This window comes from Rhipicephalus microplus, chromosome 2, assembly GCF_043290135.1.
Source record: "Rhipicephalus microplus isolate Deutch F79 chromosome 2, USDA_Rmic, whole genome shotgun sequence".
In the NCBI taxonomy this organism is placed as follows: Eukaryota; Metazoa; Arthropoda; class Arachnida; order Ixodida; family Ixodidae; genus Rhipicephalus; species Rhipicephalus microplus.
The window spans coordinates 246,957,221-246,983,728 of record NC_134701.1 but is presented as its reverse complement, the minus strand read 5'-3'; the positions used below and the strand labels follow the sequence as shown (position 1 = coordinate 246,983,728).

General features: G+C 44.2%; 2 protein-coding genes across 2 annotated transcripts; both read right to left on the bottom strand.

Moving 5' to 3' along the window:
• Positions 1 to 4,613: 4,613 nt before the first annotated feature.
• LOC119169315 (leukocyte receptor cluster member 1 homolog) lies at positions 4,614 to 20,560 on the bottom strand. The gene is made up of 7 exons (XM_075878548.1): positions 20,408 to 20,560; positions 19,837 to 19,936; positions 15,218 to 15,370; positions 11,409 to 11,526; positions 8,898 to 8,967; positions 6,031 to 6,145; positions 4,614 to 5,061 (listed from the first exon to the last, which is right to left on the bottom strand). Exons 1-7 carry the CDS (start codon positions 20,428 to 20,430, stop codon positions 4,819 to 4,821), a joined length of 822 nt encoding a protein of 273 aa, XP_075734663.1. The 5' UTR covers positions 20,431 to 20,560; the 3' UTR covers positions 4,614 to 4,818.
• A 2,749-nt stretch (positions 20,561 to 23,309) lies between these two features.
• LOC142775945 (uncharacterized) lies at positions 23,310 to 26,508 on the bottom strand. The gene is made up of 5 exons (XM_075878536.1): positions 26,176 to 26,508; positions 25,801 to 26,047; positions 23,851 to 24,024; positions 23,703 to 23,795; positions 23,310 to 23,631 (listed from the first exon to the last, which is right to left on the bottom strand). Exons 1-5 carry the CDS (start codon positions 26,312 to 26,314, stop codon positions 23,325 to 23,327), a joined length of 960 nt encoding a protein of 319 aa, XP_075734651.1. The 5' UTR covers positions 26,315 to 26,508; the 3' UTR covers positions 23,310 to 23,324.

Genomic DNA, 26,508 nt, shown 5'->3' with positions numbered 1-26,508 from the left:
CCATGCAGCCATCCGTGCGTCCGTCCATGCATCTGTCTGTGTGTCCGTTCGTCCACCTATTCAACACTCCAAGTACCACCGTTTCGCATCTTTTCATCATATATTCCTCGTATAGAAGCACCGCCATACAGCGGACATTCCAAGGACTGAACGAAAGGAGGCACACGCACACTTTCTTACGGCTTGCGCTTCGTATCTACTTTCCGCCTCTAACCACCCCGAGTTCATGGTATATACTAGTTCACTGTATTCATGGCACTGTGGCCCAATGCTCGCTAACCCTTTCTAAAACCTAGGAGGTTACGCCCAGCGAGTATAACGTAGCAACCCTTTCTTGTCTTCTGATGTGTTGTTGAACAATAAAACATTCGCAGCGTGCGCGTTGACTAAAAGCCGAATGCTCCTGTCTCTCATTCCACCTTAGCAGCCATTGGCATGTACATTGAGCACTATCTTTTATTGTTCAACAACGCACAGAAGAAATTTCGCCCCGGCACCACCGTGGAGATCAAAATGTTATACTTGTTACACACTACTACAACGGCTACGAGGGACGAACGGGTGCCGCTATTAGGAGCTTCGCCTATAAAAGAGAGATCTAGACCAACTGTAACACGAACGGAGGTAAGGAAAGGTGATTAAGAGCGAGAGATGTGCGCCGAGCTTTCATATGTGCGCGGCGGCTCTGGAGGTGCGCGCGGGGCGCCTAATCAACCTCACCGCCGCAAATCTAATCAGAGTAATCACGCCCAAGGAGAGCGCTCCTGCTTAAAGTTTTGCCGTTGCGGCGAGGCGGTGTCGTTCTCCTTCGCTTGCTTCCTATGCAGTGCGCGCGTAACAAAATCGTGGTCTTGCGCGACGGCGTTAATTTTTTTTTGTTTTATACTTACGGATCTCTCGGCAACGCGCGTTTTTAAGGGGCGAAGCTCCTTATAGCGGCACCCGTTCGTCCCGCGTCCCGTCGTAGTATGTAACCTGTTTTACGCTTTGACCTGCAAACATTTTGACCTCCAATGTGGTGCCGGTGAGAGATTCCTTCTGTGCGTTGTTGAACAACAAAAAATAGTGCTCAATGTACATGCCAATAGCTGATAATGGGGTATGAGAGACATGAGCATTCGGATTTTAGTTAACGTGCACGCTGCGATCCCCATTAGCAGCCATTGCATCTACATTGAGCACTATCTGAAGGGAAAGGGTTGCTACGTTATACCCGCTGGGTGTAACCACCTTAGTTTTAGAAAGGTTTAGCGAACGTAGAGCCGCAGTGCCATGAATACAATGAACTAGTATATACCATGAATGAACTCGAGGTAGTTAAAGGTCGGAAGTAGGTATGAAGTGCAAGCCGTAAGAAAGTAAAAGCCGAATTCTCCTGTGTCTCATTTCCCATGCAGCCATTGGCATGTACATTGAGCTCTATCTGCCAGTAAAAGGTTGCTACGTTATACTCGCTGGTCGTAACCTTCTTGGTTTTAGAAAGGTTTGGCGAGGGTTGGGCCACAGTGCCATGAATACAGTGAACTAGTATATACCATGAACTCGAGTTGGTTAAAGGTGGGAAGTAGACAAGAAGCGCAAGCCGTAAGAAAGTGTGCGTGTGCCACCTCTCGTTTAGTCCTTGGAATGTCCGCTGGATGGCGGTGTTTCTATATGGGAAATAGTGAGCGTACATGAACGGCCGTTTTTAGGGTGGAGACATCTTAATAAGTGCCTTCAAGAAACTCAGCCAAAACCAGCGGGCAACGGGGCACGCTGTTGCCAGCTTCCACCAAATTCAGCATAGTTTTTGTGCGCCGCCATTTTGGAGCCAGCCACCCTTGTAACAACACACAACACCTGGGCTTTTGACAGCGGCGGTTCTTAGGGTCGGGTAAGCGACCCAGTTCTCAAAGTGAGCGCACGAAGAAATGCGCAGCCCACACACAAACACTTGCGACATAATACTGAGGTTACGCTGACACGAACGCAAGCGTGGCAACACCTCAGACTAGCGAGCGCGTCTCCGTACGAACGCGTCCCGTTTGTGGGCTTCCTACTCGCAATGCGTGGACGCAGCAACGACAACTTCGGTTATCTACTCATTCGCGAACACCGCGAAACACATATACGTGTGCCGCAGGAAAAAACAGTGAACGAAATACGCAGTACTCACAGAGCAAATACGAGACGCACTGGTGGGCTCCCAGCCGTCTCGCTTCACTTGAGCCAGCCATAGTTGTCGTCGGCCAGGGCTCGCTGGGAAGCGGAACATTCACACCCCCTTTCTGTTGTGGTTAGTGCAGAGCGGTACGCAGCATCCAGACATTCTAAGGCTTCACCGGCAGCGTTTAACACGCTACCGCAACGTTCGACGCCGTATTATTGAGAACTAAACGCAACCGGGCGTAGACGCAGTGCGGGCACCAAGATGGGGCGACAGCGCGGCATTGCTGTCTGGCAACATTGTGTTTTGGCGGGCGGCGGCATGTAGTGGGTCAAAGGCTGACATCACCCTAAACACGGCCGTTCATGTAGGCTCCCTAATGGGGAACAGTGAAAGGAAATGGGCAGTAGGAGTACGGAATAGAGTGCAGGAAGCTGAGACGTCGATGTGGCAGGCGGCTATGGAGAAGAAACCCAGCCTGGCTCTATACAGAGCTCACAAGACCACCATCTCCGCCGAACGATTATACGACAATAATGTCGGCAGTGCGCTTTTGTTTGAGGCCCGTGCTGGAGCCCTCCGTGCAAGTGTGGCGCATACAAGTTTTTTTTTTCGTGTTGATAAGCGTCTTATTATTTAAAAATGATTTATTGAAATTAGTTTACTTCATGTCACTATGTAAGTTTAAATTACCATTTTAAATCGTAAACATAAATAATACTTACGCGACAATTAAGACACTATGGCGCTGGGAGCGCGTGTGACCTTCGTGCGGCTTGCGTTTCAGTTGGGTATGGGTTGGGCACGCAACGCCGTGCGCCCGCAACGCCCCAAGAGCTTGCGTACCCAGCACTAAAACTCTCTACTGTCGGCGCAGCGCAAAAAACGCTACAGTCCTTAGAGTTACGTGTGTGTGCCTCTTCTAGTATAAACGCATATATACAAAACATCGACGTGTTGTTATGGCACCTCAGATATGCGTAATAATTGCTTGTACAGACCGACAGACCACATTTTTTTGTCAAAGGTCCCCAAGAAAGACTATAGTCCTTAAAATGCCATACAATTTTCAGGCATACATGGTGTGCAGAGTTTCGCGCAAAGGCCCTCTTTGCCCCAGAACACACCGGACTGTGCGCGTTTGCTTGCTCGTTAATCACGCACTCATGGCCGCTCCCATGACTATATCATTTCAAAATTGGTATCCTTAGTGGAAACGAGAGGTATCTCAGTGCTGCTTGCCTTTCAGGAAACTGAAGTATAGGCCTGCATTCCGTACACTTAGCGGGCAGGAAGACCGATCTACAATTGACTAAATCTTTCGCAAGGGCCTTATTCGACGGCCCGTAACTGCAAGTGAAACCAAATTATGCAACATGTCTTTATTAACTATGAAAGGTGTTCTGCAAGACAATATGTGGGGAAAGTTTACCCGCAGATTAGGGCGCACGTTAAAGAACCACAGGTAGTCGAAGTTTCCGAAACGCTCCACTACGGCGTCTCTCATAATCATATGGTGGTTTTGGGATGTTACACCCCACATATCAAAGTTTACCCGCAGGTCGAGGGATCGAATCCCAGCTGCGGCGGCTACGTTTTCGATGGAGGCGAAAATGCTGTAGGCCCGTGTGCTCAGATTTTAGTGAATGTTAAAGAACCCCAGGTGGTCAAAATTTCTGGAGCCCTCCACTACGGCATATCTTATAATCATACGGTGGTTTTGGGACGTTAAACCACACATATCAATCATCATATGGGGGGAAAGTTTAAGAAATATCAAAAATGTTTTTAATCTTCATAAGTTTCTATTGTGTGCTGTTTTCTAGAGTGATTTTATCTCTTTATTGAAGGTATTATTATTATAAGCTTTGGCAGTTTGATAAATAAGTATGCTAAGAACGTGATGCAGAATTATCGCTGCTCTGCCATATGCTATTTTTGATATAAAAACCTGCAAAGCAGGCAAAAAATGTCTTTTTTTTTGGCCGATTTTGAAATTTTTCATAAAAATATGTACACTACCCAGAGGAGTGAAAAAATATCTGAACGCAAGCCCAAACTTGCATATATTTATCTAAACAAATTTAAGAAACATAGCTATAATACATTTTGTATAATTCATAACCAAAGTAGAAGAAAACAGAAGACAAGGTAAGCGTGGCACTCCACCTCTTCATCATTAGTGATTTACTGTGCTTCGAAAAATTTTTCCCAGCAGAGCGATTTGCGGATCTCTTCTTACCACTCAGTGGGCAACAATATATAAAATTGCTAAATAAATTTAAGAGGTCAACTGGCCCTGCTTTGTTTGATCTTATATGTAATTACCCTGCTATAGACCGTTTTAATCTTTCTGGGCTGCTGCATGGGGGTGCAAAAGCTGAGATCGCAGTCTCGGCCCGGCATTTTTGGGGGGTCAGGCATGTTAACAACAGCCAAGAGGGGCTCAGTGTGGCACCCAGGGAGCCTTCATTGACAAATTGCATAGAATAGAATCATTGCCAACAACATACAATACATTGCAACACCACTTGTAAGCCTTTACACACATGGCTACTATTCATGCATACTGTACATAGATGCTGCATCTTAATGAAGTATTTTCAGCTTTAACAATACAGCAACATCGCCTATTTACAATCCAGTAAGTGATGGCGTAAACTCGAAACAAGTCACTGCGGACGCTTGGCTAAGTGTGGGTTGTACTGGGAGTTGTAGCCACGTCGTCTATCATCCATGATGACGTCATGCAACTTGTCCTGAACTGGCAGCTCTCCCCGAGCTCTTCGAAGGAGTTCCTCGGCCTTTGCTCGCTCTGCCTTCTCACGAGCCAACCTCTCAGCACGCAGCTGTTCCAGTGGCTTATCCAGGCGCTTTACTTTCTTCGAATGTAATTCTGTTTTCTGTGCAATTTGCTAAAAATGATTGAGAGAGCAAAACTGTTAGTTTGATTCTACTTTCACGCACAGTGCATTTCTCATGCTAGAGTACAACAATCTGCTATTTCAGCGGCCAGTGTCAGCAAGAACATACGTTTTTCAATACACTTTGCAAGGCACACGAACCTGTTTTCAATGTTCATGTTCTTGCATTACACTTCACTATGAATACCTGCACTAAAGACATCAAAGATGTTTACAGATTACCATAGATAAAACTGAATGAAGGTAAATTATAGCACAGTCCATTAGGAGTTGCTAAATAAGAAACATTGTTAGAGCCAGAATTATAACAGCGGGATTTGTCTTCAACAGTTCCTGTCTCAAAAATACAGCAATGTTGCCGATACACCACCCCAGTAAATTCTCTTGTAGGAAAGTTGGCTAGAGTAACATTTTTTGTTCAACAAATTTCCTATCACTTCAAGGCTCCATGTACCCTTGAACATCAGTATTGCTTGAATACATAACATTTCACCTTTGTTTTCTGACACTGTGCATCTATCACAAAAAACAACAAGGATCCTGCACCACTATGCTTATATTTACGCCTTTCTGAAGCACATGAGAAAATCTCACTTCTAACATTTGAGAGCAAAGGTAAACACATTACCAAGACTGCAATACCACAGATATCACACAACAACTGTGAACAGTGAACGCGGCTATTGTTGATTGTGGCAAAAGCCGATAAACTATACTTTATATGAACAGCCGCAGATGTCAAGTCGCCTTTAGGCAATAAGCCATTATCGTATCAGTTTGTTTCTAAATTTTTCACTATGCTATTTTAAACTACCGGGTGCTCATTACGACACAAAATAATATAAGCTCATTGACAACTAAAAAAGAGTGAAAATAGAAATTTTTTTGATATTGTTACAGCTGTTTCCATTAGGTCTGTATGGTAGCTAAAATGGCATGAAAAAAGGAAGTGACAATCACATTTAGCTTCTTGATCTTCTGACCGTTTTCTTTCAAATCATACTTCAAGGAGACATAATGCTTCATGAGATGCAGTGGGTCTATGCGGTCTTTATTCTTGGCATCCCTTGTTTCTCTGGCAAGAAAATCAACAAAATTTTACAAAAAAGAACATCAATACCACAAGCACCACTTAATAAAAAGCAGACAAGCATGCAAAGCTTTAAATGTGAGACTCCTGTTGTCTAGTTCTCTCCTTGAGCATCCATGGTGCATGCTTTGCTTTCTTTCATTATGAAACCCCAATAGCTAGGGTGCCTTGATGTTTTAGGGTGAGGATGTCTTCGGAGTCTACTGCGGTGCGGCTGCCATATTTGAGCCAACGGTGTCTTACCGATATCTCAACGCTCCGCTGATAAACATGGGATGCAGGGCAAAACATGGCCCCGCTGCGGCATCAGCCCCTTCAAATAATGGCAACATCCTAAGGGTGTTGCCATTCTTGTGCACACATTAAGGCACACTACCAACAGCTACCTCAACTTTTTTTTTTGTTCTTAGTAACAATGTTTGTTTGTTTTTTATTTTAGTTTGTTAAGGCTTAAGTTTGGTCAAATGCATACTCGTGTGAAGTATAGCGACCATAAATGAAAAGAGCTTTGTCCATGAGGATTTATAGATCAGGTGGATATTTCCAAGTTTACTGTTGAATGCTACAGTAATTGCATCCAAGTTCAAGCAGCAAAGCATCTAAAGGTTTTTTTTTTTTTTTTTTTACATCCACTAGCCAGAAACATTCTGTCACATCTGCAATTTATATCCAAGAAATTCTGCATTTTTAACCTGAAACTTATCATTTCAAACAGTGTACAGGTTCAACAACTTTATTTCTTCATTTTAGGCTGTAGAGAAATGCTCATAAGGCACATGCTAATCAACCAAAAGTAAATAGGAGGAGGAAATAACTTTAATAAAGGAAAAAAACGACAAAATGTGGAAGAATTGTTTTCTTTCCCTAGGTGGCGATCATGAGTCCTTGCACTCTGGCAGCATCCTCGGCTTGCCGAAGGACTTTGAGTTGCACTTCTGGGTCTGCGCTTAGCAGTGCGGTCTCTCACTGCTCTCCATTGCTGTATATTTTATATTGTCCTGTCACTGAGGGGCAAGCCCACAGTATATGATTGAGATCCGCCCATTGATTATAGAATTTACACAAATCTGAGTATATCTCTGGGTAGATGCATTGATAAGTTACTAGGTTCAAGAAAGTGTTGGTTTGTATGAGGTGCCATGCCGTCGCCTGCTGCTTGTTGAGCGAGGTATGTGCCGGGGGGAATCCGCCCTTCCTAGCCTGTAGTGTTTTGTGATCTCTTCATAACTAACCATGCGGTCCCTCTCCGTCCCCGGACTTCATGCTGCACTTGTTCGGCCGGCCAATTCTCGAGCAAGGTCGTGCACAATTTCGTTCCTGGGGAGGTATGAGTGAGCAAGTGCCCATATAATATGAACTACCCACTCGTCGCAAAGGTTTGCCAGAATTCTTGGCGCTTCCGGTGAGATCCTTCCTTTGGCATAATTTTTAGCAGCGGTTTTGGAATCAATGATCACGACTTCGGCTTTTGTAGAGGCTAGTGATAGTGCTATAGCTGCCTCCTCCGTCACTTCTGCCCTATCTGTACGTACACTGCCACTGACATTGGAATCCTATTGAATATCCGCCGCTATGATTACCATGTTTTGGCCATACTCGTATTCTGCTGCACCTACATAGACCATGTCCTGGGCGTCGCTGAACTTTTTATGTAGGGTACTTTTAGGACTTCCACCCAGCTGTGATATTTGCGGCATGTTCATTAAGCCAAAATGTCCGTTTCTCCATTATACTCGCGACAAGTAATGTGGTATAAGATTTCATTGTATGCAATACTCTTCATTATTCACACATTGAAAAGGCACGCATAGTGATTTTGGTCAATCACTTAAGTGGATGCAAGACAAATGAAGGCAAAAACTTGACTTTGCACACAGACATTGTCTTAGGCACATGATGCCAGCAGTAAAAAAATATTTTGTAGACTGGTGAACTCCAATCCAAGCTCTAATAGTCATTGCAAGCTCACAGCTCCCTGATGTCATAACCAAAAACAGCTGGCTTTAAGCTTTATACATTACCAAGGTGCAAAAAAGATTACTAATTGGTATTGATTCATAAGTGGGGTTTAACGTCCCAAAACCACCATATGATTATGAGAGACGCCGTAGTGAAGAGCTCCGGAAATTTCGACCACCTGGGGTTCTTTAACGTGCACCCAAATCTGAGCACACCCCTACAACATTTCCGCCTTCATCGGAAATGCAGCCACCGCAGCCGGGATTTGAACCCGCGACATGCGGGTCAGCAGCCGAGTACCTTAGCCACTAGACCACCGCAGCAGGGCGCTTACTAATTGGTATACAAGCTGTGAGCTTGCAAAGGCTGAAATTATTTCCGAGCGCAGTGCAGAAAAGACAAGGGGCCCTTTCAACAGATTTATGTAACCGGTGGAAACCAGGAGTTCTGAAATAAAAAAGCTATTGTATTCAATAAAAAGGCTTAATTAACTTTTAATAACATTACTGAACTACTGCACAGTAAACTTAAGTGGCACAAATCTATAAACTCACATTATATTCAAAATGGACACCTTTTAATTTTTCAAAAAATAGGTTTTAAACAAAATTTCATAAAACACAGACATGTGAAGCTGTTGCACAAAATAATACACAGAGCACCAATAGCACATCGCGAGGCACAATTTTAAAATACATAAAACTGTTAGAACAAATGACCAGCTCACAAAAGTGTAGCACAAGCCCAAAAACTATAGTAAATATAGCAGAAAACCAACTTTTCTGACTTCTCATGTTCATGAAGCTGCAAGCGGTCTTCATGTGACTCGGCAAACCATGGTTTGCTCGCTAAGAAAGAAAATCACAACCAAATGAGCATTAATAAATGCCGAAAACCATCTGTGGCAAAGCACAGCTCGCACTCAAAAGCAGCTACACAGAAATGTTCGAACATGCTCATATGTGATGATGCAAAAGACGACAAAGTTTCATACTGAAGAAAAGCATTTACTTTACTGCTTTTTGGGAAAGGGCACACACAAACAAATTTAAACAGCCATTATAGATGCTATAAACTAAAATGACAAAGATGTATGAAAGTAAAGAACAAAACACCTACCGTATTTACTCTCATAATAGGCGCACTTTTTTTTCAGAAAATCCGGCTCGAAGTTAGGGGTGCGCCAATTACACGGGGTAAAATTTTTGAAAATTTTTTCAACTCGGTTCTCGCGCTTTAAATCTGCACACTTGTCAAGTAAAAGGCGACTTTATCGTTTACCAATTAATTCAGTATAAAACAAACATACCTACGTACCTTTTAATGAACAAGCGAGAGCCGTTAACTGCACACACACACACGTAAAATTTATTTACACAAAAGTCGTAGCTGTTCCTCCTTTTCCCTATTCGGAGTCCGAGTCGGAGATCACACATTCATCCTCGCCGAGCGGGGATTCATTTTCGGTGTCCGAATCATCCACAGCCCACAACATGTCATCCTCACTCGCATCCAGTGCGTTCGAGATACCCGTCTTCTTGAAACTTTTCCTGACGACTTCGTCGGAGATCGCCTGCAGTGCTTCCACGATCCAAGCGCACAGCATTTCCACAGGCGGCCTCTTAATCTTACCACCTGTAGTCAGCTGATGTTGTCCTCCAGCAATCCAGGTGGTGTACAGCCTTCGAACATTGTCCTTGAAAGGTTTATACAACATACGCACACCACTTGCAAAATGGCGTTTCTTTCTTTTTCTCTGATGGTGGTGATGGCGATCGAGCCACCGGCGTTATACACGTGACCTCCAAAAAGTGTGGCGATTTGGGGGGTATCAGTAACTGATGGACCAGCCGTTTTTTTTTTCGCTCATGGACGCTTTTTTTTTTCAAATTTTATTTCGACAAACACATTGGTTAGGTCGTTGCACTTCGAATTTTTTTTACTTGCTCGTGGATTTGCCTTCTTTTTTTCTTCAGGGTACGGGGACCGCGTTCCAACTGTACCGCTGGGGGTAGAATCTTTTCTGATCAAGGCCAAGTTCGGGGTGCGCCTATTATGCGCGGAATTAAAAAAAATCGAATTTTCCGCGACCAAACTAGGGGTGCGCCTGTTATGCGAGTGCGCCGATTATGCGAGTAAATACGGTATTTTAGATATCCCCTTATCAAAGTGCAAAGTCTCAATAATGACCAGCTAGGAGTGCATAACAATTATAGTTATATCTTGACAAGTCTAATTATATATTTTTTAATGAAAGCTCCAATGATATCCTAGAAAAAAAGACTATGTGGCCAAATTCCCATTTCAAGGTCAGTTCAATTGAACTATCTTGGGACCAAGAATAGTGGATGGCTTCCAACTGGAACAAACCACGTCCAGTTAAGTTCAAATGAGAGGCACTTGCACGAAAATCATTGCTGCCAAGCTAAGAAGAACTGAGTACTTTGACAAAGACAGCAACACACAATTGTGATGATGTAGAAGGAAGCAACTAGAGCTGGCATGAAGCAGTTAAAGATGACAGGAGCTGTGCATTTTAACAGAAACAGCAGCCCAACCCAGGTAGCCACTGAGCCATGGGATCAAAGACCAACATTAGCTGCAACGGGGCACCCACCTTATCCCTTGAAAAATATGAGAAAGAACAAAATAAAAGAAAAGGAAATGGTTGTAGTGGTGTGCGTCTAGCTTTCTGGGAGACATAACCACCATGCGGCCATGATATTGAAATAAGCTGACCGATGCATGCATCAGCCGTTCGTGATACTAAGTAGCCAAGCTTTTTGTGAGACAGAGATGACTTAGTAAACAAGCTCACAGCAAGAAGCCTCACACCATTTGGTGTGCATATAACCAGCGATTTCTTGCACATTAAATGAATTCTGGCAGCAACACGGTCAACCAGTGGGCAATGGCCACCTTCTGTAAAATATGATATCTATGTGCAGAGCAGACAAAAAAATACATGAGAGCAGGACAGTATAGTGGAGGTGACACAGCTAGCATATATAATAAAGGAGGCATCAGAGGAGTTGGGTGGCTGGGCTTCCTGGCCACGGCATCTGCATCAGCAATGCACTAAAAACCTCATATGCATTTTTCTGTTACTGCATTGGAATGGGAAAATAGCTTCCCTACTCATTAAAAGATGCATGTTTTTTTTCTTGATTTTTTTTAACAGCATAGGTCAGTCACCTGTGCTTGACAAAAAAAATGCTTTCTTTTTGGATTCACACCGCTTGTTTGTATCACCACTACTAAAATGAGGACAAAACAGGCATACACATACCAGAGGCTTCACTCGAGCTCTGTCCCAAATATGTGAGAAGGCCTATTTTTTTCTCATAGTCTTCCTGCTCAGCCTTCTTTTCTTTCTCACGATCTTCATTTTTAGAATGCAGGTTTCGCTGATGCACAAGGAAGAGGACAAACAGAATAGGTGAAGGGAACAGCACACTTTCCATGAAAAAAGCTTCTTGAAAAGTTACATAGTACATACAATGGTGCTCAGTATGACTTGCAACATGGAAGCGTATGGCCTCACGAGCTCTAATATTGCACATAGCTTCAACTTGTGCTCATTTACACAACTAAAGAATATGTTTGTATTCCGGAGAGTTAACCCCTTTTGCATTCTGCCAACAGAAGCTAGTCTATGTATAAGGCTGTCCGCCCAATTACTAGCCAAACCTGCTCTAGTCAGTTACTGGTAGCATTCAAACATGCAGTTTATCGGCCCAGTTTATACTAAACACCATGTATATTCTTATTTTATTTATTTGTAAATGCTAAGTGCCACTGTTCTTGTACGTTGACGTAGGTACAAATCACAAAGATAAAAATATATGCTGGTTTAGCTTCGTCAAGCTGAGCAAGCCAAGAGTTAGCCCCTTTTGCATTCTGCTAACAGAAGCTAGTCTATGTATAAGGCTGTCTGCCCAATTACTAGCCAAACCTGCTCTAGTCAGTTACTGGTAGCATTCAAACATGCAGTTTATCAGCCCAGTTTATACAAAACAACATGTATATTTTTATTTTATTTATTTGTAGATACTGCGATCTTTCTTCAAGATCTTGGCAGCGTGGTACATGACAGGTAAACTCAACAGAAAAATAACAATGGGTAACGAACATATGAATGTCTTTATACACGTGCTTTCGAAAAAAAAAAAAAAAAGGCAAGCGACGTTATTCTAACAAATTTCAAATCGAGCAGAGAATCCGTTTAGCACAAGTAAAAAACAGAAAGAAACCAAATGAAACATCTCAGCTAGACAAGGAAACTGATTACTATTGAAGCTGTGACTAAAATTGTGATAGTGAGTCTATGTAACGGTTTTATCAGGCAGTTTGTTCCAATCTACTATCGTTCTTGGAAAGAAAGATAGTAGATCTACTATCGTTCTTGTAACCAACGTTTTCAGATAAAAACGTAGCTTGTAACAGTTGACACGTGTAGTGAATGGAGTAATGGCTAGTGAGTGTGTGTGCCTGGTACCGTAACCCTTCATATATGCACAATGTGACGTGTCTATCTTGTACTGACCTTTTCACAATTGAAAAAAGAATTTTAGACGACACACACAGTTTTGGTTATTTATAACAAGTAGGCCATTTTTAAATACAAGGTTAGTGACTGAAGTGCGGCCAACATATATAGCAGACTTACAGAACAAGGGCACAAAGACAAGAAAGAATACAACCCACTGTGCTGTCTTACAACACTGTTGACTACTGTAGCAGTTTGATGCACTCATATAGATGAGGGCACATACATGGAATAACGAGGGAAAAGAGGATAAAAGGAATAACAGCCCTGCCGCGGTGGTCTAGTGGCTAAGGTACTCGGCTGCTGACCCGCAGGTCGCGGGTCAGCAGCCGAGTACCGATGGAGGCGAAAATGCCTCCATCGGTACTCGATGCATTTCCGATGGAGGCGAAAATGTTGTAGGCCCGTGTGCTCAGATTTGGGCGCACGTTAAAGAACCCCAGGAGGTCGAAATTTCTGAAGCCCTCCACTACGGCGTCTCTCATAATCATATGGTGGTTTTGGGACGTTAAACCCCACAAATCAATCAAAAGGAATAACAGAAGGCATTCTTACAGTACGCATGACCAAGGTATCTACTATCGAACCGTTTTTGCAAGAAATCAATTTCAGTTCACAGCTCACAAGCAATATCATTGAAGCAGATCACGTCATAAAACTGGGTAGTGCTTGCGTCAGCTCACCCTTTATACATCTCACTCCTTGAAAAATTACCTTTCTGAATTGGTCATGATAATTTGTGCCGTTCCATAGTACTCACTTTTGACATGCGTGCTGTATAAATGCCTGATTTCATTCCTTTTGCCTTTCTTCCCTCATTCTTCTGTGCACACATCCCCATGTATATCCTACTCAGACCCCAGTCAATTTGTGGCCGCACAGGTTAAATAAAAAAACGTATTTCGTTATGTACACACAAACAGTATTTCACAAGAAGAACATTTGCACCTGTACAGCAAACAGCTTTCACACACCAGTCTGCGCATTAAAATGCACCTTGGGTCTTAATGTGCAGAAAATGATTGATTTGTGGGGTTTAACCTCCCAAAACCACCATATGATTATGAGAGATGCCGTAGTGGAGGGCTCCGGAAATTTTGACCACCTGGGGTTCTTTAACGTGCACTCAAATCTGAGCACACGGGCCTACGACATTTTCGCCTCCATCGGAAATGCAGCCGCCGCAGTCGGGATTTGAACCCGCGACGTGTGGGTCAGCAGCCGAGTACCTTAGCCACTAGACCACCGCGGCGGGGCAATGTGCAGAAAAGGAGCCACACTCGCCTATAACAAAATTTTACATTTGGTCACAGAAAGCACCCTCGTTTGATGTGGAACTGTTTGCAGGAGTTTCATGCAGATGTGATGCCTAGGAAGATGCTGCACCGGAATTTTATTTGCTGAGAACATCCCGAGTTCTGGCAGTTCGAAAAATATACCTGCTTTACAAGGTCCGGCATGTGTCTTGCTCACGCAGTTCTTAGTTCAGGAGGCACCATGGCTTTCAGTAGCTTTCGGGATGGCTCAAGGTCAAATTTTACACCACACCAATTTTTCCATACGAGGTAATATGCGAAACACAGCCTTGTCGTCACGCAATTCTCAGAGGTCTCAGGGGTCATTGCAGGTTATCGGCTCGAAAAAGTGGTGCACCTTTTTGTTAAAGATTCCGAGATTAAACAAACAACAAAATTTAATGCCAGAAAGCTTATTACCAACCCCGTAACACTGGCTTACATGCGCACACAAAAGCACGTATTGAGACCCAGTGTGCATAATATGCACATTTTAAGAAAACGGCCTGTGGTAACAAAAATACTTGCTTCAAAGGTTACATGCTGTACGAAAATGACTCTTAAGCTTTCCCTAAGTAAATTTAAACAACTATTAAAAATATGACTGCATGATAACTTAGTAATTTGGGTCTTTGTTGGACACCATCACTAGAACGTTGAAGACTAGAATACCGGCGTGTTTCAAAGCAGAAAAACATAGCATCTACTGTAGTGAGCAGCCTCAAATGCTCACGAGATGACACCCCATGATCGAGAATGTGATTGCACCAAAATAATGGCTCTAATAGTGGTGCGAATTTCCAAAACCAGCAAAAAAACAAATGTTATAAGACAGTGCAGTGTGTAGTCTTCTTTCTTTGCCTTTGTGACCTCATTCTTAAATTTACTGTTACAGATATACAACAATCCCAAGCCTCAAACTTTGTCAACTTGTACATGGCTAATGATGCATAGGAATGATAACTATTTTGCACACTGTAAGTAAACATATATTAAATGTAAATATTAAACACCCTTTGTAAATATAAAGCTAAATTTAAAGAAATAATGAAATCAACACACAATTAAGCCAAAGAAAGCATAGAGTCGTCTATGCTTTCCTTTGGCTTACTTGTCCGCCAGCTTCATTAGTTATGTATAATACAGAAAATGAGCCCCCCCCCCCCCCCCCAGACATTTCCCATACTTTCGTAGATTAAGAAAATAACAGCATGAAATAGATTAACAACAAGTTTGTAGAACCCAAAAAGGTACCTCAGCCTTTTCCACATCTTTGAAGAAATTGAAATGGCCACTTGACATCAAATCTGTCACAACCTCAGCAGTTGCAACTTTCCCAAGGTCTAACTGTTCTTCGCTACCCCCCTTCACTTTTCCACGCAAGAAGTTGATCCGGGCTTCCGATTCCTGCATAAAAAAAGGCATGATGACATATAGAAGTGATCTAAATTTCAGCAAACAATGATTCAATGTAGCATGTAATTCAAATCTAATACTATCAATGAACAAAAACAAAATTAAATGGCAAGATGTGCACTCCTTCCCAATACTAGCCTTGCTGCACAAACTTGGTGTTGCTTACATCAAGTTAAAGAACCTAAAACTGTACAAAGGTGGCTTTTAATAAGCCAGTATCAACAAAAGTTTTCCAAAATAATGTGTCATCAAATAAGACCTCAAAACTTATCTTGAAGTTCTTTGGAGTACCAATAACTGCCCTACTTAGATGCAGACAATAAAACTTACAAAAAGAAGTCTGCACAGGTTTAGAAGCAGAGTATAATACTCAATACTACAGCAAAAAAAAAATGAAAGGCTAAATTAAAAAAAAAGAGAAATGTTTTGTGGTAACATTTTTATAAACACACTTGTCCATTGAAAAAATTAGCACTGCAGACAATAAATATTTAAATTAATTGGAACAAGTTATTTCTTGTTCTTATGCCATGATTATGCCAGTAGTACACAGGCTAATTTAGTGAGAAATTACATTCTTCTTCCCTGTATGAATCCATACAATTCATCATAACTTCATTTCTCAATGTTGGCATTCTGTTGCAGGCTAAGGTGATTTAAGACTTGTTACAAACTGGTCCCAACATTTCTTCTAAAGAAGCATGTCACTGCATGTAAAAAGCTACACACAAAGCTGCAGTTAGCCATTCTGTTTGAAGTATATATTTTTCAGAGTTGACAGCAGTCTACAAGCATGATACTGAAAACACTTGAACAAAAAAAAAAACTCCACTTCAGATATTCCATGGTTGTGAGTTTAGTACAAATCAGAGGCAAGTTTTTTTTTCATCCTCTTTAATTCATTTCCTTTCTCATTCATGATCAGTGCACTTGAATTAAAAACTACAAACAACACTTCCCATGCTTTCCCTGGCTTCATACGATCACGTCTAAGAAGAAACTGATATCTCAATTCATTTGCCTTCTTTTATTTAACAATTACTGACATTAAAGCTTCAGTGCACGGAGTTAATCAGACTATGTTTATGTACATTGCACATAAAGTGGCAACACTATCTAAAAAAAAACATCTTTAAAAGTAATGTGCTTGTCAAGCGCCTTTTCATCCATGTCTGGCTCAAGTTTTCAGAAGTACATTGTTCACTCAATTGTAATGCGACCACAACTGTAACCTGAGGGGCCACTGATTAAGTTCAGGGAAAAAGTTATTTTAATATTCAATTGTAACACGAGGTTTGACTTTAGGTAGCAACAATCTGGAAAAACACTCACATTACATTCGAGTAAATATGGCGCAGTTAGAGAGGGAGATGTGAGACAATGTCGTGAGGGCAGCCGACAGGGTACCAGTCTCGCCACCTTATTCATTGACTGAAGCAGATCTGCGGCGGCTGCCGGTGTCCGAGATGCCAGGCGCGTGAACCAGTTATATTCCTCACGCAGCTCGAGCTTGGCATGAGCTGCGCGAGAGGCGCGGTGCGGTGGCTTAGAAAAATGATGAAGAAGATGATGATGATGCTACAGATTACCCCCCCCCCCCAGCTGAAATGAGCTTGGGATGAAAATTATGAAGGCGTATATACAAGTTGGTTAGGTTCGCAAAACAAAAGGGTCCCAGGCAGTTCAGGCCATTAACATGAAAGGGCACAGGGTCATCATGATTGTTCCGGTGGTCGGCACTGGGAGAAACGCAGTGGCTGTGGAATATGGCACCCGGGGATTTGTCATAAACAAGCAGGTCCTACAAAGATTTGATGGGTGCATTCGAGAGCGCACCAGGTGGCGGGAGCGGACATGGCAGGCAAATGTGCCCGTTGATGGAGTCAAGGGCGCACAAGGGCTGGTACAAGTGCTGTGTGCGAAAAAGCAATATCGGGCGTAACTATGTCCGTGGTCGTGGCAGGCTTCAGGTCGTGCGGTGGTGAGGTTGCCGTCATGGAGCCCGCATGTCAGCAGTGTCGTGGACTTTGGTGGTCGGGGAAGACGTATGATTGGTCGGCATGCACCTCGTGGTGGAGTGGTCGATGACAGCAGCAACATCCTGAACCTCGTGGGGCGGGTGTTCGGGCGCAGAAATAACTGCGCTAGTAGCCGGACGTGAGGTTGGAGGTGACGTAGTCGGGAGAGTTAGGTCATGGTCAAGGCAGGGCTGCGGTGCAAGTTTCCAGGGGCCCGCAACTTCCGGGCCCCTGGAAACTGGTGGTAGATGAGGCCGTAGCGCCAGCAAGATGGCAAAACTCGACCAGCAACGCATCGAGCAAGATGGCGTGCATAAACAGCTAGTCCACAACGCCATTCACTGCGAGAACGGCGTCAAGCTGCATGAATATACCTGGGCTAGGATCGGGTGAAACGGCAGAACGACGGCACTGGCGGGCAGCATTGCGGAATCATGGCAGCCGATGGCTCATCGAACAGCTTGTTCTTTGACTCACCAGCGTAGCGAGTGAAGAGAGAGATGACGTCGAAGAAGGTGGCCAACGGGGCCGTGCTAGTCTTGCCACTTTATTCATCGGCTAAAGCAGAGCAGCGGCGGCTGCCGGCGCCCGACACGCCAGGCATGTGAACCTGTTCTGTTCCTTGCGCAGCTCAAGCTAGGCATGAGCTTTGGTTTGCATCGGTTTAGGAAATAATAACAGTAGTGAATTTTAGACCTATATATTTATTTCATTACCCTTTTTTAGGTCGAGTAACACGGATTTGAATTCAATAATTATACAAAAGCACCAACATAAAAGGTGTCTTTATAACACTTCTGGGGAAATTTATAAATGACAGCCCTCTCTGACAAACCATAGCCCTGGCATCATAAATATCCATATATAATCCTGTAAAACTGTGTAACAAGTGGTCTCCTGGATAATTTTTACAGATCACTGTGGTAGCAGTACACTTTAAATGTACTGTAAGTTCATTTTGCCCTTCTTTCTGCCTGCCGTAAAATCCTTAACAAGCCCCCCCCCCCCCCCCCCCCCCCCCGGCAAAAGGTAATCAAGATTTGTGGGAACGACATGTACCGACTACCCAGAGATAGCACCACGTGTTGCGCACTAGAGGTGTGTGTGGCCCACCTGCGCTCTTCAAAAGGGTTAGCCTGCATGCTGCCTTTTGCCCTGGGACATCGTCACCACCGCCTCATCATCTGCCTTTCAAGATTATATTATTGATCATTTTCAGAACTAAAACTACGTTCACTGAGTTTGTTAACCTACACACAACCCCACCCCTTATATAATGCCCATCCAAGAAAGAGGGGCCTAATAAACTGAGCTGAACAGAAGAGAGTTGCCTTGGCTGCCACGAAGAATGGTGGATGGCACTCTCGCTGGCCAAATGTTGCTGCCCGGAGATTATGGCCGCCGCGCCGATGCCTTGTCCCTGGGCGGACCTTGCCGTATGCCACATATAGTTAAATAAGTTGTTGGTTGTTTTGACCTGAAGTTTCCCTTGCCTGCTTTAACTATGAACGGCACACAGGAAGTCCAATACCCGCAGATTTAAAGGGCTCTTGTTTGGTCATACTATTTCCCTGTAGCATGAAGGCAAGCCTGGCACTCATTTTCTTTCTTGTCGAGGCAGAAACGAAAAGTAAACTTTCCATGATTTTGTGCACATGTTTATCATGTCTATGAACCCATGCAAGGCGCAATCTCCAACTGAATCCTGTGTTTTATTTGCACAGCATGCATACTACTTCGCCTAAGCACGCAGAACGAGAGGGTCGTCTTCTGGTGTGGCAATAAAGTGATGCACCGTGGCAAGCTAGGGCGGTCGACATGCAAATGTGCGTGAGCCTTGCAGCGCCATGGTGGCAGTGTACACATGGTTAACTACAAGCAGACAATTTGGTGACAGGACGGAGTAATCCTGCTCCGTAGGTGTTCTCTCTCTCGCTTCACACCACAATGCAACACATTGGTTCCACACGCACCCACGGGAGGCGGCCCATGTACCATCGCCCACACGCTCCCGAGTGTCCTTTTTCAATCCGTGAGTACTGTACTGTATCAAAAGGTGCCAACATTACCGCGTACATGAAATATTAGTGTTGAAGAGAATCGACACCACGGTGAAAAAGGCTAATCCTCGGCTAACGAACTCATGAGTCGACTCCCTCGGACTCAGATCGAGCCACGAGTCTGAGTGAATTCGGAAGAGTAATTACTTGTGTGAGTTTTAGTCTAAGTGAGTCCAGTTGAAGAAAAATTTCGTGAGAGTGAGTCCTAGTGAGGTTGGCTCAAGAAAGTTTTGGTGAGTCTCGAGTGAGTTTTACTTTTTCTGCCGACTTATGCTTGTAACATATTTTTATTGTGCTTGTTAAATTCGCGCTTTCGCAGCCGACAAAAACAATATTTATGGCAATAAAGGAAAAAAAAGTTCGTGGCAGTGCTACTCACTGCAAGCTGAATCTTCCTCTGAAGTTCCTTTTCCTCTTGGGCTGCACGCGCTTCATCCTTGCGTACACGGTCAATATTTCGCTTGGTGCGAACATGCCAGCTGTAGAGTTACATGTAAACAAAAAAGCAGCACTTTTTAGCAGAATAACACTCTCACTTTTTGCCCCATTCAACCAGATCTTCGAAATCAACCTCTCCATCTATCGAGTACGAGTATGAGCTGTCCATTTTAGCCAGGTAGGACCAGTGCCCCTTTCAAAGAAGCAGGTATTGGCAATACGTTAACATCGATTGGAGGCTAGTTTTCAAAATGGACTACCTAAAAGACGAATTGACACTAAACGAAATTGATATTCTGTTAGTGTTGCAACAATTCACAACAAAAACAAAGCTTCTTTTACTACAATACTTTTATTTTTCTAGCAGCTTCAATCATATACACCTTATTTTTGTCGAACTAATGCTGCCTAGTAGCCCCTGACGTACAAATGAACTTACAGGTAATTTGAACGGCGTAATAGACAATCTAACAAAGACTGCAAAGCAACTATTTTATCTGAATACGACGTACCTTTTTTTGGGCAAGATATTCATTTTGTCACACCGCTGTAAAACAATGCAGAGCTACAAGCGCTACAAGCTCATTCCTGTCATGTGTCAGCGCTCGTGTCCTTCTTGTCTGTGTCATCGTTTTGTTCTCGCGCTATAGGTCCGTTCGATTCGCCTGCACCACGTGAACCAGTTCACAAGGTGCTGCACCTTGCCATTCGTTTTAGCGGTGCAGCATTGACGACCGCTGAACCCTGCCGTTTGTTTCGAAAGGTGCAGAAGAGGTGCAGCACCGGTTCACGATTTTCCTGCACCTTCTTTGCTGACGGTGCCGGCTTGGTGCAGGCGCGCGTGCAGCTGAGCAGACGACGCAGCTCTTAGACGTAGGTGGCTTAGACGCCGTACCCGCCTCTACAAATGTGGTGTGTTTTGTCAAGATGTTCGCGCCTCATAAACTGTCCGCATGTGCGTTTCACCATAGGTCAGTGTTTGCTGAACGGTGTAAATTAACCGAAAAGAAATAAGGCCAACACCTGGTCGGCACATCGTCATTTGTTTCGGGTGTCGTGCTGTGCCTACACCGCTGAACTCACGTTGCACAATTTCTGAGCTTCGCGTGCACAGCCATGAACCGGTTCCGACCGGTGCAGGTGAATCGAACGGACCTTATAACTATCGTCATGCCCATGACCTACTACACTCCTGACCTGCCCAGAGAGCACCTCTTCCAGCGCCCACGTTCTAGTTCATACCTTCTGCCGCTAGGGCCGTCACCTACGAGCGGCGTGGCGCTAGGCAGCACCTGTTCGCTGACGTCACCTTCACTCTTTGTAGTCAAATTTTAACCAACAAAGCACTCGTAGTGCGAATTTATGATCCACAATTTAGAAATATCCAGAAATAATAATACTAAAAGACATTCAGAATTTTTTTTGCAATAAAATGCACGCGACAACGCATAGGCTGTCCAAAATCATGTAAATCCACGGGTTTCCACGTTTGTCAACCAGTGTGCTATAAATTCTTAAGCGCACTGAACAGCTTACTTGACCAGCAATGTATGGGAAGAAATAGTCACATATATGCCGACAGTTCACCACAGAAAGCAGGCATTCTTATACCAGCGCCTACAAAACAACCGTAAAGAAGCAGACGAACAGGTTATAGGTAGCGCCACCTACGGCGAGCGATTGAACGAGAGCGGGGACACGCGCTCCCATAGGAACCCCGCTATCTGAACAGGTCAGGAGTGTAGTAGGTCATGGTCATGCCATACCACGGTGTGCCATACCAACTAGCCCAAGCAGCCACACTTCTATTACAGGTCCGTTCGATTCGCCTGCACCACAGTGAACTAGAAGTATTCTAGTTCACTGTACTTCTATGATAATCAACAGGAATCTTCGATTTGGCTTGCACTAGTTCAGAAAAGTGCAGGTGCAGAAAAAGCGGTGCCAAGCGGTGCAGTGAGCGTGCAGCGCCGGTCGAGCAAGTGCAGGTGCAGCCTCAACCACGCCTCGGCACTAGCCGACACTAGCGCGCGACGGCTACAGCCAAAACGAAGGCGTGAGTTGACGTGAGTGCAGGCCGGAGAACACCTTGTAGTGTAAGCCTAAAATAGCCGCCTCCGCCGCCTTGTCCGATCAATACACGGCCGTGATGGCACTTCTTGTGACTGCGATGGAATTGCTGGACTCGAGCAGCGACGACGATTCCGTCAGCGGTGCCGTTTGCAGTGACTGCGACGATGAGTACGACGATGCGTGCATCTTGGTCGCGTGCGCGTTGGTGCGCGACGATGCCAACCGTGTACCCGGGTACGAAAGCATTATCGGCAGGTACCATGAGTATGAATTCAAGCGCCTCTTCAGGCTGTCCAGGGAGACTTTTGATAGTTTCAGTGCCAAGTTCAAGACTTCAGCCTTCTACCCAAGGGCAGTGCAAGGCCGCCAACAAATCAGTGCCGAAAAAACATGCCTCATAGCGCTTGTGTACCTAGGCTCACAAATATCTATGTACGCCATAGGCGACAAATTCGATGTTACCGAGTCGTCTGTTCATGTTTGTGTGACACGGGTCGTTCACTTCTTACACGCTATTAGCGATGAGATAATTTGCTGGCCTAGTAGCGCGGAAGTGACCCGCATAAAGAACGGCTTCCTCGCCAAAAGTAAAGGCAAGGGCCCAAGAAACACCATCGGCTGTATCGATGGATCACACATCGGGATACTCACTCCAAGCGAATCTACGCAGTCTTACTTCAACCGGAAAAAGTGGCCTTCGATAATCCTGCAAGGAATCTGCGACGACAGGAACAAGTTGCTGAACGTGTTTATTGGGTTTCCAGGTTCGGTTCACGACGCCCGTGTCCTGAGGGAGAGCCCCTTCTTTGCACGCGCAATTCAGGAATGTGAAGACAATTATATACTGGGTGACAGTGCATATCCACTGATGCCATGGCTCATGACCCCATTCAAGGACAATGGAAGTTCTTTTCCTACGTGGAAAAAGAGCTTCAATAAACGACACAGTCAACAACGAGTGCTTATTGAGAACACCTTCGGCCTGCTTAAACAGCGTTTTAGGAGGCTCTACCTTGTTGATGCAAAAAGTGTGCAACAGTGCTGCTATATAGTTATGGCTGCGTGTGTGCTACACAACATGTGCAACGATGAAAGGGACTTCCTTGAGGAACTTGCAACGCTTCCCCAAGAAGAAGATGTGGGCAATGATGAAAGTGCAGGAGATTTTGATTGCAGTCTGCCAGGCTACAGTCAGTCTCTGCGAGAGTTCATTGCAAAGGAACAGTGCTAGAAGTTCATCTTTGCTTCGCGATTTATTCAGTGTGCAAATGTTTTGCGAAGTGGGGTGCCGCGTCTAGAAGCAATGTTTTTTTTTAACAAATTAGATGGAGTAGACACTGCTAGTGTTATAAAAGTTTATTGCCCATATAATAACCCGTCCTTATTTGAGAGTACGTCGATCAACCGATCGAATCGCTGCATGCGCTCATCATGCCGCTTTGCCTTTGCCTCTTCCCATTTTTTTCTTTCCTCCAGTTGTTTCACTGCTGCCTCCTCTTGCTTAGCTCTCGAAGCTTGCATTTTTTCTAATGCCTCCAAGAGCGGCGTGACTTGGGACCTACTCTGGCGCTTCCTTTTTGGCGTTGTGCTGCTCCGAACTTTGGATGCTGTGTTGCACTCGACTGGGACTGCTGCATCTTGAGGTGCTTCAGTGATGCTGGTGCTGTTGAAAGTAATTGTACAGGTGCCATGTCATTTCCAGGCTACAGCACAAATTAAGTAATTTTTACTTACTCTGGACTTGCACTAGGCAGGATTGTTTTTCCAGGCTCCAAGAGCAGCCTTGGATTTACACTATGTTCTTTTTCCAAGACTTCTGCCAGCTCTCTGTAATAGACACTATGAGAATCACTGAAGATATGAAGACACAATCGTAACTTACTCTTCATATTCACAGTTCACACGGTGGTGACCTGAAGAATTGTTGTCTTTTTTTGACTTTTTATATGCTCTGTCCAGCGACTTCCATTTGTTTTCCACTTGTGTGGCAGTCACGTTGCACAAGAACTCCGTATTGATGGCCTCAGCCAACTTCTTCCACAGAAGCCTTCTTGTGCTAAACAAAAAAGCAAAGCACAGTTAGTAGGAAAGAAGGAAGCGACGTAACGTGACCCAAGTCTTGCAGTAGCACATGAACCTTTCCTTAGTACTTCATATGTGTAGCTTTCAGGGATAATTGCTAGGGATGTTCGATTATTCGAAAATTTTGGATAATGAATCAAACAGCACTGTATTCGGTTCCTAAGTCGAATCGAATTGCACATATTCTAAGTAACAAATATTCTTTTAATAATCGGCACTGGCGGGAGAACCCCAAAACAACGAAACAGCTACAAGTCATTCTTTCAATCCCTAATGTGACCTGTACGCAGCCCAAGCTTTTGCAAGACTACCTACACTATATTGATTGTCGAATGAATGCGCTTCTGAAAGCTCCATTCTTGCTCAATTTTTACTGCACTTTAGCTGTATCGCATTTATCAGCTCCTGTCTTCGTCTTGTAATAACCAAAGGTGGGAACTACGAGTGCTTGCAGCTTCACGACTAGCAACAGATACAAGTTTTGCGTTTGCGTAAATTGTTCTTGCAGATGTAAATTTCAACGCCCATTGTTATCCGCTTTTAGTGCGCAGGCCATGTTGTGATGACGGGTTGATCTGCTCCGTTACATATTTAGTTGTATCTGCAATGTTTGGTTGTAAATTGTTTTGTTTTTGTGTCCCAATTTTATTTAAAGTGAGGTGACAAAGTCTCACGTTGATAACGCTAGTCAATGCCGTAGTTGAACCTACAATTACAAAATGTTACGAATATTCTAGTTCCTGCTGCATACGAGATTACCTTAGTTTTCGTAATTGTGGTATTTTGAGTAGATTCAAACTGACTGTAATGGCCTTTGTCGAAAGTTTGTGACTATTTGTTTCAAATAAAATGTTCTGTTCTAAGGCTGTTTTGAAAATGGTCTACTTACTATTCAAACAGTATTCAATTACTATTTGTATTCTATTTGGTGCCATTACTATTTGACTCTTACTTGATTAGGTTCCGAAATTCACTATTCACACACTTCTGATAACTGCGAACGTTCTTTTTGTGCGGGAAGCATTATGTTGGAGAAGTTGAACATTGTGTAAATCACTCTTTTGGATCATAAAGCTTCACTAAGGAGACAGCCATATTCTAACCTGTCTTTGCATTGTAAAACATGCAGCTGCGCAACCTTGTTTGCTGACACGACGGCGCAGTCTAGGTTCAAAGATAGGGTAGCACGTGTCAAGAAGCATATCTCTTTTAACAATGAGCTGCACCATCTTGAAAAGTGGCAGTGCGAGAGAAATGCGGACAGACAGTGAAGACACAAGGACTGCAGGGCGAGACTTGCTAGAGATGTGCCTCAGAATAACAACATGCAATTCCCTCTAGTGCAAATTCTCAAGGCAGCACTACACTTGCAACATGGCTTGAGCTTGGAGGTGCTGCACCTTTTCGGCAAGACAGCGGTTGTGCAATGCCCAACACAAAAGCACCGTCGCTGTTTTTGAAGATCACTTGACTTAATGAAACATTACGAATGCCTTCGTTGTGTATATATGTGCGTGACTATACATACTGTTTGTGTGTATATGTAAACGTATATGTCACAGTCAGGCGCATAGCCAAAATTTTTTTTCAGTGGGGGGGGGCAGTAAAATGTAAATTGCTGGCAGTAAAATGTAGGCAACAATAACCATCGCCATTGTGAACTTCATGCGCCCTTATCTTGTTGGTGCTTGCCTAGAGTGAAACGGAATAATAAAAAGCTGCAAATAATTTTGGACATAGGATGACATACCGAAGTGCCCTGGTTTTTCCCACCAAGTCCTTCATTTCCGAGTATTTGGCGATGAAGAACCTTGTTTTTCGGGCGCTCCAAAGCTCTTCCACATCTTCAGCCGACGCGGCTGCTGCTGGAAATGCGGCTAAAGCCCCATCGCTGTCAACGTCGCCGTCGCAGGCAGGAGAAGGCGTCGGCGGTTGTGCCGGAGGGGGGTCATTTTCACGATTCCCTGCCATGAACCGCAACGTAACGCGCTTGCCGTCTGCAAGGGCGAAAACCAAGATTAAAAATACCGACATAGCATAAGCAATGCTACGAGGCTGTTTGCTGACCGACTACGACTCCTGGCCGCTAACCACGTTTTTTGGCAATGCATGCAGCCTGACTTACCTGATGCCTCATAGACGTAACCGTTGGCGTCCGTCATAAATGACCCGTCGGGATTGTGAAGTGCCTTAACTTCCTTTTGAACGCCCTGAACAACTATTTGCAACGTCGTCTGCTCTGGCCTTGGGGGGACGCCCGCCATGCTGCACTACTCTGCACCTGCTTTGGAGTGCGTGCACGCCGGTACAGAACTCGTCAGGAACTAGGCTTACACCTAGACAAAACGAGGGAGCCAGTGCAGAGGGTGCGACAGAGGGCGCGCGCTGCTCCGGCAAAACGAGGACGAAGGTGCTGCACCCTTTGAACTGGTTCAGCCGGTGCAGCCAAAACGAAGAG

What these genes read in the sequence shown, in the direction of transcription:
- LOC142775945 (XM_075878536.1), bottom strand. Translation starts at nt 26,314, where the DNA reads ATGGCGGGCGTCCCCCCAAGGCCAGAGCAGACGACGTTGCAAATAGTT. An exon ending in GGAAAAACCAGGGCACTTCG is followed by an intron (nt 24,025 to 25,800) that starts GTATGTCATCCT and finishes TTTTTTGTTTAG; the next exon opens with CACAAGAAGGCTTCTGTGGA. An exon ending in GTGAACTGTGAATATGAAGA is followed by an intron (nt 23,796 to 23,850) that starts GTAAGTTACGAT and finishes TGTCTATTACAG; the next exon opens with AGAGCTGGCAGAAGTCTTGG.
- LOC119169315 (XM_075878548.1), bottom strand. Translation starts at nt 20,430, where the DNA reads ATGAATATCTTGCCCAAAAAAAG. An exon ending in GAACATGAGAAGTCAGAAAA is followed by an intron (nt 6,146 to 8,897) that starts GTTGGTTTTCTG and finishes TTTTCTTGCCAG; the next exon opens with AGAAACAAGGGATGCCAAGA. An exon ending in AGAAGATCAAGAAGCTAAAT is followed by an intron (nt 5,062 to 6,030) that starts GTGATTGTCACT and finishes AATCATTTTTAG; the next exon opens with CAAATTGCACAGAAAACAGA.